The 14,935-nt window shown below is 37.7% G+C and overlaps 1 protein-coding gene across 1 annotated transcript in view; it reads right to left on the reverse strand.

The window, feature by feature from the left end:
* Positions 1-1,804: 1,804 nt before the first annotated feature.
* Positions 1,805-14,935, reverse strand: part of LOC124630355 (serine/threonine-protein kinase STE20-like) — a 118,245-nt gene continuing 105,114 nt past the window's right edge. The window contains exons 2-8 of the mRNA XM_047164223.1: positions 8,344-8,497; positions 5,659-8,044; positions 5,364-5,550; positions 4,793-4,965; positions 4,292-4,523; positions 3,571-3,898; positions 1,805-3,418 (exon numbers count right to left, since the gene is read on the reverse strand). Of these exons, the coding sequence (XP_047020179.1) occupies positions 3,025-3,418; positions 3,571-3,898; positions 4,292-4,523; positions 4,793-4,965; positions 5,364-5,550; positions 5,659-8,044; positions 8,344-8,497 (3,854 nt within the window). The 3' untranslated portion in view covers positions 1,805-3,024. The remainder of the gene's footprint in view (positions 3,419-3,570; positions 3,899-4,291; positions 4,524-4,792; positions 4,966-5,363; positions 5,551-5,658; positions 8,045-8,343; positions 8,498-14,935) is intronic.

Below are 14,935 nucleotides of genomic sequence, written 5' to 3' on the forward strand. Positions count from 1 at the left end.
TTTGGGTAGCTTACATTTATTAGCAGCTGTCTTGATATCACTACTTTATATGGAGCCTATCTTACATCCTAAACACAGTTACCCGGAAGATACTTCGTTTTTATTAAAAGTCTACCTGAATGTACGTCTTCAACGAACGTCTTTGAGTAGGTAAAGTTTACGCCTAAACAAGTTCTGTCCATTAAACGCTGCGACGAGCGCAGACAAGTGCTTAATTCTTAAGTCAGGCGCTTGGCCCTACTAGGTAGGTAGATTCGCCACTAAGTATAATGTGTCTATCATAACATATTTGTTTACTTTAAAAAATGTTCTATTTCCAAATTGAAATTGTATTTTCTCACCCTGTATAACAAAGGACATCAAACAAACGCGTTAAGCAACGCTGCGTCTGCGCAGGTTGCGGTCGAACGAAAGTACAAGACGATTACACTTGCGTGCAATATCATTACCGCAGCATAGACAAGCGTTTGACTATCTGCTGCACGATGGTAGCGCCCACGGAGGAAGGAAAGATGAACGGACATGGCATTAGAAAGGTAGGTGAGGCACCTCGTTGTAGGCCAACTTACGTTTGGTAGATGTGGTCCGTTACTAGAACTAATAAGGCGTTCGAGTTCCTTGTTTAATCAAAGCTAATCTGTCAAGGATTCTTGTTTTTATTTAAAAAATAATGGGCGGGTTCGATAGAGCCTAAATGCGGAGCTAGTTTCGTTCCTCGTCCCCTGAATACGCGCACATTGGCGTGCTACTTTCGTGATATCTCTGCTAGTCATTTTGACTTCCATGGTAGCGCCAAAAGTTAATGTAAACGTGCAGTGATTTGGGTGAGTTAGTCCTTATAAATGCAACGGTCTGTACTTTCCCTTTTAGAATTGATTGCAGCTATTGGTGGCCTATCGTAATGGCACTGCAGAAAAACATGGATCTATTTTCTGAAATCTACATTTCTTCTTTGTGTCAGTTATTGTTAATTCACAATTTATTCGCATATTTTATTATTTATCTAGTCTAACGATGATAATCATCAACTGCAGGATTAGCGGGTTCCTAGACAGCTTTTTTTTTTAAACGTCGTGTTCCCTCATAGGCCTTTTATGTACCAGGGGACCGATTCTCCTAATTTTACTTAAGCGACTGCGATCCAATCCCGACTCGATTACGATTGAAACGTATGTGGCATTCCGCTATTTTTTCTTTGAAATAAACGTTTTTATCCTTTTCTGTCATTCAATAATGAATCATTTTGTTTGCAAATGATTAAACATTGCAATATGATTATAGAGCAAACTACCGTATAGACCAAAATCACCAAAATAGCAGACCAATCTCACACCAATCAAATGTCAATCGAATACGATTGGTCTTTTATTAGTAGCAGAATGCCCGATATGGTTAAAACTTCTATTGCGATCATATTGCGATTCGATTTCTAAACGATTTTGACATTATTAACTTAGGAGACTCGGGCCCAGGGCCGCGGTATCTCTTTCGAACAACCCGCAGCCCCGACAGGCAGGTTTCTAGACAGCTTAAGACCGATCTTTGTTATCTAAGTTCTTACTATTTCCATAATAGGTAGCTCTCAAAGCATTCTCTTCAAAGTGGATAATATGATTGTTTTCCTATAAATCTCATAAAAGATCTAAATTGTATAATCTGTACCAATATTATGAAGTTGACGAGTTTTTTGTTTGAACCTCGAATATGGAAAGATTTGAAAAATCTTTCAGTACCTATTAGATTTCCAATTTATCGCGATACGGGTGAAACCGCTGGCGCTAGGTGGTTTTAAAATAAGAAGTCATTTTAAATTTTTCAATACATTTTAATATTTATTTATAATAAAATAATTCTTTTTAAAACTTAAAATACAATCAGATCTTACTAAAACCAATACTATCATACAATCATACAATTTTTGAGACTAGACAGCAATTATCTGGAATAGAGAAACATAGATAAAACTGTGAGTAAATAACATAAAATATAACATGTTATATAACACTCGGTATATGTATATAAACTCTGATATTTACAAGCTCTCTTCAATTTATGTAGCACCATTGTGATCCAACTATAAAACTCTTGACTTGTTTTAAAAAATCCAAAAATAGACTTTATCTTAATAAACCCTTGAAAAATAACTGGATATAGGAAGCTATCCTATTTTTTACTAAAAATCATATTATTTACTCTTCCTTGTGATCTACACATTTTTTTAACAATATCTGTATAAAACTACACATGCAAAGACTTCATGTCTTTAGGAAAGGTTTTTAAAATTAATATTTTGGAATATTTTTGAGTTAAAACAAGTTTAATGAAGCCTGTATCAAATGCGGGGTCTGCATACCTATTCACCTAACACAATCATATTCAACATACAAAACAGTTATTTATTTACAAAATTATTCATATGAAAACCACGGCATACATTAATATAAAAATACTGTTATAAATTAACAAAATTATTTACAATTTCATATAAACATAGTTGTCAAGTTACGTAATTTCAGTAAGTATGAAATTCAAACTTGTTATGTCATGTTTCCACACTAGTGCAAAATTACAGTGTTTTGTCAAATCAGTGCTAATGTTTGGCGAATTAAGCCTAATATAAACACACTAATTAATTACATTTCAGTCAAGTTTTACTGAATAAGTAGGACTGTGACATTTTGCAGGCACAACTTAGCCTTCTTAGCTCCAAGCATAAGAATCTTAACATTGCACTATATCAAGTATCAAATCATATCGTTCTATTCTAGACTGTATAAAAAAATAAAGCTATCATCATTTACTTACTCCTGACTTAACACAATCGCAAATCGTATACAGTATCCATATACATAGCCAAAGCGATTATCGTCTCTCACTTTAACTTACTACCAACCTTACAACAAGGCTAAGTTATGCCTTCACTCTCCTCTCCTCACAGTTCGTCACGTGACAGAGTTGTCCCCATTGGTGGAACGTTTGAAATACAAATTCCACTATCTCACTACCTCCGCCTCGATGACGCGTTTAAATGTCACATTCGAATTCCGAAACCCTCTTATTTCTGCCATCAGGTGCCATTTGGAAGTGGTTGTCCCTATCCCTAGTCCCAACTCTCGGGAAGCCATTAAAGCTGTTCCTACTGACTAACGGGTTCTCCCTCTCCCGTTCTCTCTCTCGATGGAAACTGGAAGTGGAAAGCTTCCCGTCTTTACGTTCGGTGAAGTTCGTATCGGTGAAATTTTCTTTGGGGAAATTCCGTTCATTGAATTCGCCGTCGGAGAAGTTTCTGTCGTTGAAGGGAACGTCCCTGATGCCGAAGCCTCCCATGCGTGGAGTGCCGATACCGAACTTGTTGCGAAGCTCCTCGTCGCGGAAGTTGAATGCGCGGTTCTCGAACTTGGCTGGACCGGTGGTGAGTCTAGAAATATAATCATGTCTTTAGGTACTATATATAATGAAGATCTATCTGTTACCTAGTATGGGTTGTTGGTTAGACTACAATAATGGACCAATATTATTTTACGTGTCATGTCTAAAACAATCATTCACCCACACCACCATCCAACTCACTCTCTAAAGCAGCGCCTCTCCCGATCATACTCCGCCGACAGGCCTTCATCGTCATTGATAATGGCTGACGGGTCACTGTATACAGAGGACTCTTGATAGAAGGAGTCGAGATCGACATAGTTCCCCTCGCTGGGCTCGTTGTGGAGTAGCGTGGCGAGGGTGGCCTTGAGCGCGGCGAAGGTGGGGCGCTGTGCGGGGTCGGCGTGCCAGCACGCGTGCATGGCGCGGTACAGCGCGGGCGCGCAGTGCGGCGGCCGCTCCAGCCGGTAGCCTTCCGTCACAGCGCCTAGCACCTCGCGGCCTGACATCGCCGCGTATGGCGTTGAACCTGGGAATGTAGAGGACACGATTGTAATACATGGGTCAATTTACTTTTTTTAAACGACATAAAAAAAGCCTCAGTTGAATCTATATTTAAGGGTAGAGTATGATGGCACGCTATTATTTCACGTTTGGCCGAACCGATTTTGATGCGGTTTTCAGTATAGGTATCGATTATTAGATTAGGAAGAAGGTTCAAGGTATAAGAGTCTATATCAAGGTATCTCACAGAGTTATTTATCTGTTATTTATTGTGAGTACTGAAGAAAGTCATTGCAAAATTGAGCATCCCTTTATCGGCCACAAAACATAAATCTAAGTCAAAATTGGCAACCGTTGACCAAGAAATCATACTAAAGACTGGGAAGCCTAAATAAAAAACAGAAGAACGCGAACTCACCAAGTGTAACAATCTCCCACAGCAATATCCCAAAGGCCCAGACATCAGTATGATGACTGCACACGCTATACAGCAATGCTTCGGGCGCCATCCACCGCACGGGCAGAGCGGCGCGAGGCGCGCGTGCGGGCGCGCCGGCTGCGGCCGAGCGAGACATGCCGAAGTCCGCTATCTTGCACAGCTTGTTGTGGTCTACCAGCACGTTGCGAGCTGCTAGGTCGCGGTGCACGATCTGGATGACATAAGGAATGATTAAGGGCTTGTACATGGAAAAAATGGGCTATGTAAACGAGTAAAGGCTACAGCAAGAGAATACCGATACGATCAGGTTATTGTAACAAAAAGGTCGATGATAATGACGCATATAACGATGATGAAGCTAATGACGATGGCAAAAATGGTGACGAATATGACGAAAATGATGATGAAGATAATTACGATGTTGATAATTACAATTATAATTCAACGCCAACGAATTCGCAGGTAGAAAACAAAACTCACCCCTTTGGACGCAATATAGTCCATCCCCCTGGCCACACAGTAGGCGAACACGGTAAGATCTCTGGACGTCAACGCTCCACTGCCACTGAAGCGGTCAGGCCGCGACCGGCGCTCGCGCAGGTACGTCAGCAGCTTGCCGCACATCACGTACTCCATTATCAGGAGATAGGGCTCTGAAAACCACCGCAAATTATGGTAACTTTAGTGTTAAATGGAGAGATTTAAAATTAAGTATTGAGTATTGAGATTTAAATGTTTCATCAAGGAATGAGGAGCTTGAATAGGCCTAAATAGGCTCTCAGGTCAAAGGATCTGACTAAGTTTGTCACTTTCCTTGGAAGACAGGGAATGAGAAAATCAGACCCAGTTTTTTAATAATTTAATTCTTTCGACAATTCTAATAGTGTCCAATAACAAAGATGTGTATTCATTACTCTTCGGAACATAATCTTCAATATCGCAATTGATGACCACAACAGTAAGAATGTAATTATTCAATAAAAAATGTAATTAAATGCTTTATTCGAAACTTTCTGACTCGTTTGAGCTGTATTATGGTCACAATAATTACCTTGTTCTGTGCAACAGGCAAGTAACGTCACAACGTTAGGATGTGTTCCTATCTTCTGCATAATGTATATTTCGTGCAGCAGTTCTTGTTTCTCTTTCTGTGAGGCAGTTTCTTTGATGCTCTTAACTGCTACCAGCCGAGTAAGACCATCATGGCCATTTAAATCGTCTGCTTCTGCCTTCCATACCTGAAATTAAAATGTTGTCAAAAATAAAATTTAATATAGTCCTCTTTTCTATTAAAGCTTTCTATTTCACTATCAATCTAAAGGCCTGCAAATCTGATAATATCTTACCTGTCCAAAGTTTCCTTGGCCAAGCAAAGTCTGAAGTCGTAGTTTATTTCTTGGGAACTCCCATTTCTGATCAGGCTTCGTTGGTGTCGGCAGCGGAGGCCTAGCTACAGGCGTAATAGGAGACTCCTTCTTGATATCTCCATCTTCGAAGTAACCCTCGTACTCCGTATCTATTTCTTTGGTCTTCTTATTTAATATACTTCTAAGAACAAAAGCTACTATTGCTGCTACTGGTAAAAATCCTAAACCAGCCAATACGTATGATGCTGTGTAGGTCTTTTCAGCTTCAATTACCACTTCCTCGTTTTGTGATGAAGGGTCTTCGATTTCTTCACCATCAGTTCTATTAACAGTCTTGTGGCTTTTGTTTGTAGTGTTTGGCACAAACACAGGTTTGGAACTTGATTCTGATGATGTTCGCGAAGTCACTACAAATGTTTTGAACGATGGTGTTGTAGCTGGCGCTAAAGTTGATGTGTAAGCGCTGGAATATGCTGCTGTTGATTGTGTGGTGGGTACTGAGGATTCTATAGTCTTCTCAGTAGGTGGTAGCGTCGGTACTGGAGTCGTAGTTGTCGTCGTCGTAGTAGTAGTCGTAGGTCGCCTTCTCCTATGTTTGTTAGTTCTCGTCGAATTCGTCGCGTTCTCAATATTTCTCTGTCGGAATAAACTCGCTAATCTGTCGGATATCTTCGACTCAGTTTCATTTCTGACAAACGTTTGATTCTTGGTTGATAATTCACTGGCTACAGGAGACGCTGTGACAGGGCTAGAATTTGGATTTTCTGTAGTGGTCGTTCTTATTCGAATTATATGTTTAGGCCTGAAGCTTGTAGGCGGTACTGTAGTAGTTTCTGTATCATTAATAAGAATAGCTTTCGGTATGGTACCATTATTTGTGTCAGGAATATCAACAATGGTGCTATTTTCTTCGTCTTTTAGAGCACCATCTGTTTTATTAGATCCTTTCATAGATGAAGTTATTGATACTGATGTTACTACCGCTGTATAAACTGAAGTCGATGCCTTTTCAGTCGTTGTAGCATTTATTACTAGAGTGGTAAGCACTGGAGTAAATTCAGTACTTGCAGCTGTTACTCTGAGTGGCCGCCTTCGTATATTAGAGTAGTTTCTTGTAAAGTTCCTAGGTGCGGGAACGCTTGTTTTGTTTGATATGCTATCTCTCGTTGAATTATTGACTGTTGGTTTAGGTGGTATATTATTAGTTGCGGTGCTGTTAGTTTTGTTGCCGTCTTTACTTTTGTCAATGATGCTAGGCGTTGAATATGGAATGATTGGTTCAGTAACATTCAATTGCGCAACATTTTGTGGTTTCGTTGTCGGTGGTACTGTAGTTGAAAATTTTCTATACGCATTAACTAACCCGACGTGTCGTGCTGGGGCAGGCCCTTTTACTGTGTTTCTGATTTTATTTTTCTCGATAAAATTTTTAACGACAGAAACGTCCATATCTTCATTAATTTCTTCTTCATCTACGCTAGTATTCTTATATTTTTCTGTGGCTGAATACCTAGAATTGAATTTTCTTTTCTCCAATGGAGCTACAATAAAATTTACTGATTTGGTTGACGCCGATAATGTGGGAGAGTTGGTCAAGTTATCGCTTATGGCTGGTCCTCCCAATTTTTGACCAAAATATTTGAATGGTGCCATTTCTTCAACGGGTAATTCAGTTTCAAGTGGTCTAAAATGATTGTAAATCTCATCCGTCATAAATAGAGTACGATTTTCTTTTTCATTCTCAACTTTTATTAACTTTGTGCTCTTACTGTCAGTGCTGTTGGCTATTACGTTGGTTTCTGATTTTTCTTCTGATTCCGTTTGGGTTGTTTTGACCGGTGTTTCTTCTTTGGATATTTCGCTGGTTTGTGTTGTAGTTTCAACCTTAGTACTATTGTCTTTAGCATCACTGACCGACCCATTAATATTAGTGTTCTGTGTCACATTTTCTGGGTCTGAATAATTAAGTAAATACAGGCCATGGTTAGACTCGTCAACCTGGAATTCTTCTTCAGGGTCTAATTCAATATCCTTGTCAAGATTTTCAAATTTTTCAGGTGGGACATAAACTATGCTACTTGCAGTTACCTCAACTCGTTCAGGTATTGTTACAGACTTATTGATTCCCTCTCGTCTTCGGTTATTTATAAACCCACCCCTACTTTTATTATCTTGGAACACCCTGGGTACGAAGATGTGTCGTATTTCATGTGGCTTTGCTTCTTGTCTGATTTCCTTCGATCCGTCGGAAGTCACAAGTTTGATTGTGGGTGCTGGTTCGTTGCTCGAGTTGTCAAACGTTATCCTCTTCACTGTAGAGCTGTTTGAGTCTCGAACTTCTAACTGGGCAAATGTAGTGTTGGATCTGAAAAGTTACATTAGGAAAATATAGGTATATGTGTTTAATTCTGCGATACAATATCATTAAATGTTATTTCAAAATCTGTTCCTAATTTATCTAAAGCATAATTGAAATAACAATCTCTCTTTAATATTCTTCAAAATATTATATTTTTATCATCAAATATTAAGATCTTAGTACATTTGGTACAAAACCGTCCACATCATTTGTGCGAACATTCATCAATTTACCATTCTGATTCTAGCCTTATACAGACTAAACTAACCCACTTCTCAGTCCCTTCACCTAGAGACAATACATACTTGTTAGCCTTATGTGCTAATGACGATAGCGTATTGATATGCGTCGCCAGTCTTTCGTTGAGAAGTTGTCGCCTTCTCGCAGCGAGTAATGAGAGTAGTTGCGAATCCCTCGTGGCGTTTGCACTGCTTTGCGTCGTCGTTCGCCGACCACCGCCTGCAATGGATACGGAATTTTGCGTTAGTGTAGTGTTTGGAGTTTCAGATTGGAAAAGTAGGTTGATTTTGTAAGAGATTCCCGTTTTAATTTAGATTAAATTACAACTCAACGGAATCCTGATTGTTAAGAAGATGGTGAAGGAGTCTTTAATACCTTTGAAATTCAGAAAGGGAACAACGGTCATAATTCCATAAGCTAAAATATCACAACCAAAAACAATACATAATTTCCTATAAAAACCAAACAACAGCCTATCAACAACAATATCCTAAAACCTTCATCACTATATGATTACATCAAGCCATCAAGCGACATCCGACCACAATTACTGATGACCATAAACGACAGATCGCATGAGGACCACAATACAAATAATTGCATGTAATCAACTGCCTTTGGGACGGCGAACCTTCACCTACTAACTAAGGCTTGCAATCTAGAGGAAGAAAACGATTTAGAAATTAAAAATGACAATATGTCATTTGAGGGTTTATTGTCCTTGAATTTCGATGACATTGAACGTTTTCAATAAATAAATGATCCTCTAGAAATCTGGGTGTTTTACTGATAGATAAATAAAGAATACTTTACATGAAATTGTAAATAATAAAATATCGTTTTCAGTAGATAAAATGTTTTTGGAAATTCACAAGAATGCGGTCGAAACCCAGCACTACAGCTACAATAGTATAGGTCCTATGGAATCCATAGAATATGAAGACGCAACGAACAATAGGCGTGCATCAACAGTAGGTATTGTAGGTGCAGTGCAACCAATTGTGAATGTAAGTACCTAAGTACACTCGCATTCCGCTAGTCATGTTTTGCAAGAAGCTCTTGTGATTTGGCTCTACAGGATAAAAGCATTGCGATCTCTATCAATTGTAATATTTTCTGCACCATCAAATTGTTTAGGTAAATATTTAAATCTAGTTCTTTGGGTTATATATTATAACAGATCAATTTTTAATTTGCATTACTCTCGTATTAAGAACTGACTAAGTTTTTGAGAGAATCAGCTCAATCATAGATGTTTTATTGTATCTTACCTAGTTATAACTTATTGTATCTAAATTAAATATGTACAGACGTTAGGAAGTCAACCTACCAGAGTCTCTCAAATTTTACCAATCGAACATTAACCTTCCACTATTGTTTAAGACGGCTGGCAGGAGCTGGATGCGAGAAGCCGAAAATCGATCTCAGTGGCGTGCACTTGGAGAGGCCTATGTCCAGCAGTGGACTGCGATAGGCTGATGATGATGATGATGATTGTTTATCACAATAATAGCTCAAATAGGTTGAAAATCTTTTGAAAAACTTTGATGCAGTTTGAGGTGCAGTCTGTAGATTACACTTAGTGTTGGGATGACACGCTTCATAAATTTTAATTTACTTCTCTGTGGTACTAATTCCTCTTCTACGATACTCTCTCAAAGACCTTACCAAAGCTCTCACGTACGTTCTGTCAAAAGCCCCATTGTGCTAAGTACACATGATCGTCAATGTCATCACCAGCATTAAGCCTACTCTCACGGCGCGCGCATTAAGACAATAAGTGTAACTTAACACATCGGACCTTGACACGGCGGGGAGAAAGTATCGTGTGTGATCCGCTTTAGGGTGATTGTTTGTATTTGTATCAGGTCGAGTAGTGTTAATTTAAGAATCAGTTTAAGTATAGTTCAGAATTTGATTTGTTCAAGATTTCTGCTTAAAAACGGTCTTGGATCAGAACTTTTTTGGGGGAAAATCTAGTAGTTTGAGATCTAACAGTTTTATTAACTAAACATGGGAGGTGAGTTATGCTTTTACTAGTTATATCTACATAGGTATACTTTAGCTTAGTTACCCAAACCGCCGATATAATTATGATCTATTTTCGTCTAGGGGATAAGAAAGCTTAGTTTCCAATGTAAGTAAAATAGAAAAAAAGATAGAAGCCTGCATCGATAAGAGAGCTACTACAACTGAAAGTTTTTCAAATCTGTCTATAATAGCAGCTTGTGAGATCAGCGCGATGAAACAAGCAAGCTAGCAATAAAACCAACTGTTCAGCTTTATAAAATTAAATAGTATAGATTCATATTGACCTCATCTTTCAACAATTTTCAATAGAATCATAAAAATTAAATTTCTAATCTGTTTTTTATTGATTGACGTAAAAAGCTGAGTGCAGTGCGAACGAGTTTCCCTGACCACACGCTAGAGAAACCGTTCAGGTAATTACTGAGCAGTTATTGATAAGTAATCATTCTATTTTATGAGCAGTCATGTAGACAACGATGTAATATTTTATAGAGAATCGTAAAAATATATAATATTGCACTTTATTGGAACTTTTATTATTTATTTACCGTGTATATTAAATGGTGTCTCTGGATGCTTATGTTATAGTTAAAAGTCATAGGCATAGCTAAACCGATTGTAAACAAACAAAGTCATACAATGAACATAACGCGCATATTTATAAAATATGCAATAAGAATAATAATAAAAAATAACAAAAGCAAATAACCCAATAAAATGCATTAACACACCACTTGCATACGGTTATGTAAACATCGTGCGAACACGCGGGTTTGCCCGTAATCTCACGGTTTTTCAGACACACGTTCTTAGTTTACTTGTTTCTGTCACGATTGTGTATATGTATGGTACAAATGACAAGCCTGAAGCGGTAATGCTGTACCTACCTACTACCTAGATTTGGACTTACTTCTGCCCTGTGAGTCTATGATGGAAAAATTACATAAAAGTGCAAAAAGTGACGTGCTTGTGATACGAACGTATTTAATTAATTACATATGTTGAAAATAAAGCAATCGAACAGGTTGATCGAAGAGATCATATGATTAAGCAACGCTTAAAATTGCGGTTGATCCGTAGGAGGGTGACCATCCTGCCAGGAGATCTGGATGGTGTGTTAAATTGTTGAATCTCGACATTTTTGGCAATCTTTCAAAGAGGGTGGTCCGTGTATCTGAGCTGAGGTCTAATAGGAAGTCAGAGTCACATCATAAACAAATCGTACATCAACTGACTGACTTCTTCACCTGAATCTCGAACCTCCACCCTCCTTCCCCTTACACCACAATCTATGTAGGATAACGGTGCAACTCCGATCCGTTGGCAGACCGGTTCCCTGCGGTCACAGCTACCGTTCAGCTATTAGTAACACGCTATTGCGTAACACTAGACTAGTGGAAATGTAGGAAATGTGGTATGTTTGTGGTTGTGGAAAGGTGCTTAGAAGTTCATACAATAGCTAAGTCCTTTTGGTAGAAGAACAGTAGCAGCCGTTTTTGGTAGAAGGGATATCACCAAATGATTTCCTTTCCGATGTACCTAAAGTATCAATCTTTCACTAACTAAAATCCACCGCTCCTTTTGAAGACTTTCATAATAAAGGCCAGGATTGATTTTTCTCTGAGCTTCGTGCGAAATTCTAAAGAATTTCAGTTTCGAAGCACAAGAGGTTTTAAATTCGCATGTGGCTATTTTTGAAGTCGAGTAAATAAGTTAAGAATACCTACTATGCGAGAAATAGCCTCCACCAACCTTCGTAGGCAGAATCAATTGCAACACCTGTATTACACAAATTAACTCGCATAAAATTAACACTAATCCTATACAATTAGTCTGAAATGACTACATTAAAGTGTCAAAGAAAGTGTTACAATAATCACAGATCACTGAGACAGAGTTATAATATCACAGTTGGATTACAATATAATCAAACAATTAAACTCAATGGTTAATGATTTACACTAACACGCGATGTCTAACGTAACTTCAGTATGTCAAGGTTCTAGTAGTGGAAACAATTAATTACTGATAACAGTTAGGTTATAATTTGAATTTTAATTGCGATGAGGTTTTTAATTAGGTAGATTATAAATATTTTAAAAGAACTTAGTTTATTTGCTTGTCGATGTAAATGTTTCTGAAAGGGTTACTTACCAACCTTACCAATTTCGCTTTCCTTTACGTTTTATAAAAGAAAAGTAGGTTACGAGATGATAATGCAAAAAATATAAAATACCTTTATTACAGTTAAAAGCACTCCTTGCCTTAGTCTTTAGTCAAAGGATTTATTTGCACATGAATACATCACACGATGCGGGAAGTTGAAGATCGAGCAAAGTAGCGAACCTTGGGGCACCGTCTTTCAGCTGACACGATGGCAGTCAGATTCTATATGTATTGGTCACAGAATCAACCTCTAAAATCACTCCTATCACCATTTACCCCGTCCATAGCTCAAGAGCCTTTACCTACATAGGCTCAAATGCCAAAAGACTACAAACAACAACGAAGTATTGGCTAAACCCCGTTCTAAGATCTAATAGTTTCACAATGACTTCGCAGACTGGTACCTACTCATAGGGTCCGAGGCTGGGAAAATTTACCTTTCGTAACGTAGCGCTAAAATGTTGCTTTCGTATTGATTCGTGAACTATAAGAACTTCTTAATTAATTACAGTGTAATGAAGTTGCTGTTTGGTAGATTGATTATAGCAGGAAATATGTTTTTTTTTTTCAAGTATCCTTCGTAAATATATTTTAAGTTTACTTTTTTTATTTTTTTATAAGTTTAGTTTAATGAATCTCTGTTTACTTATCCAAACAAGAATATCATAAAATAAACTATAACCATTATAATCTGTTTCAAAATTAATCAACACCAAATCTCCTACTTCCAAACTCTTGCATCTCCAATATTGGTAAAACGACATTTTAGCGCTCCATATAAGTTGGTCAGTTAGCTCGTCTAACGTAGAATCCTAGTTATGTGCCTTTCTAGTCCACTCTAGTTTACCTATGCGGCTATGCCAAATGCCTAAAGTATATGGTCAACCACTGTAATGTCCTAATCAGATTGAACGGTTCTATTTTGAGCGAGTATAGATTTATAGTCTAACAGTTCTGAATGTGACTGTTTCTGATTTCTTACAACTGAAATTCATACTTTATATCATTGATTATCCAATTCACGGTACCTATATTGTGTATATTAACACTAATTTCTGCCATCGATTGTTCCCGCGTCCCCGTGGGAACCACTTAACGCAACTGGATAAAAATTAGTGTATAGCCTTTCTCATGAAGTGGGCTATCGGACACCGAAATATTTTTCTTAAATCGGACCACTAGTTCCGCATAGAGAATCACCCAAAACCTGGATTTAAAGCTGTCACCTCACAAGGTGTAATAACATGGAATTTAACTCTGTTGACGTAATACAGGATGTATTTAAGGTTTTATTGGCAAATAGCATGAGCGTCTCATTAAGATAATGGTAATTCTAAACCCGCTTAACTTCCTCTGCATCCTTCATCCTTCCTTTGATTTCTACGGTTTCTCTTCAGCTTCAGAAATATATATTTACTATTGTAAAAATTAGGAAGCACATATCCTTAAGTAACAATTGTTAATTTTACATCCCGTGAAGAAAAATAGAATAAGTTTTTAAAAACAGAAACACAGCAATTGAAAAGAAAAATATATTATAAAATTAATTTACATACCTCTAAGGAACTCTTAGAGCATATTTCTATCACAGGTTAGAAAAACAAACATTAGCTTCGATATTTGCGAGTCTCCCAAGATAAAGATTTCGTTATCCTTCTTAAAGATGATAAAAAGTAGGCGTGTCTGAGTAATAAAATGCAACATTGGGCCAACACTTGGCTCCAACACAGCCCAACATATTGGGTACATATTCCCAGCATAATTGTTCGCGAGTTCTCACAGAAGTTACACTGCATTGCATACCTTTTTCCTCGGTTTGGCAAAAACCTCGCAATATATACCATTGCATTATACGCATTGTGTGCACAAAGAAACTTATTACAATTATATTTGGTAATGTGTGGAATGCCTTAATTGTTATCATTGCAGTTCAGTGTTACAAACTTTTTTCTTTGAAATCTGGTCGGAGAAATTGTGGGAACAATGTGAGAAAAGTGCAAGAAAGTGATGTATTTGTGACACATAGGAATTTTAATTAATTACTTGTGCGTAAGCAACAGCCACACGGGTCGGTAGATCATAAGGTTTACCTTTCAAACTTAGATCATTCAGCTTTGCAGCAAATTAATGGTCTTTTGAATATTATGACTTATTTTCTAATATATCTCCAACAAACCCTGCTTGGGACAATAAAAACGCTGTTAATAAAGAAACATCTTAAAACACATTTCCTATTTTTCGGTACTTAACAAAATACTTACTTCTTAAAAGCCTGCAAGTCACAAGTAGAGCGTACTTCAACGCACACATCTACAATCACACACACACATTCAAACCAAGTCTATAGTGCGTCTGTACAGTAAAGAATAAAACGCACTATAATAGAGAAGTAAGTACCTATTCTAGCTTACAATCGCACGGTAGTAGGTGGTCTGTTCGCACCGTTAAACTAGAGAAGGG

The sequence above is a fragment of the Helicoverpa zea genome, chromosome 5 (genome assembly GCF_022581195.2).
Source record: "Helicoverpa zea isolate HzStark_Cry1AcR chromosome 5, ilHelZeax1.1, whole genome shotgun sequence".
NCBI classification, from domain to species: Eukaryota; Metazoa; Arthropoda; class Insecta; order Lepidoptera; family Noctuidae; genus Helicoverpa; species Helicoverpa zea.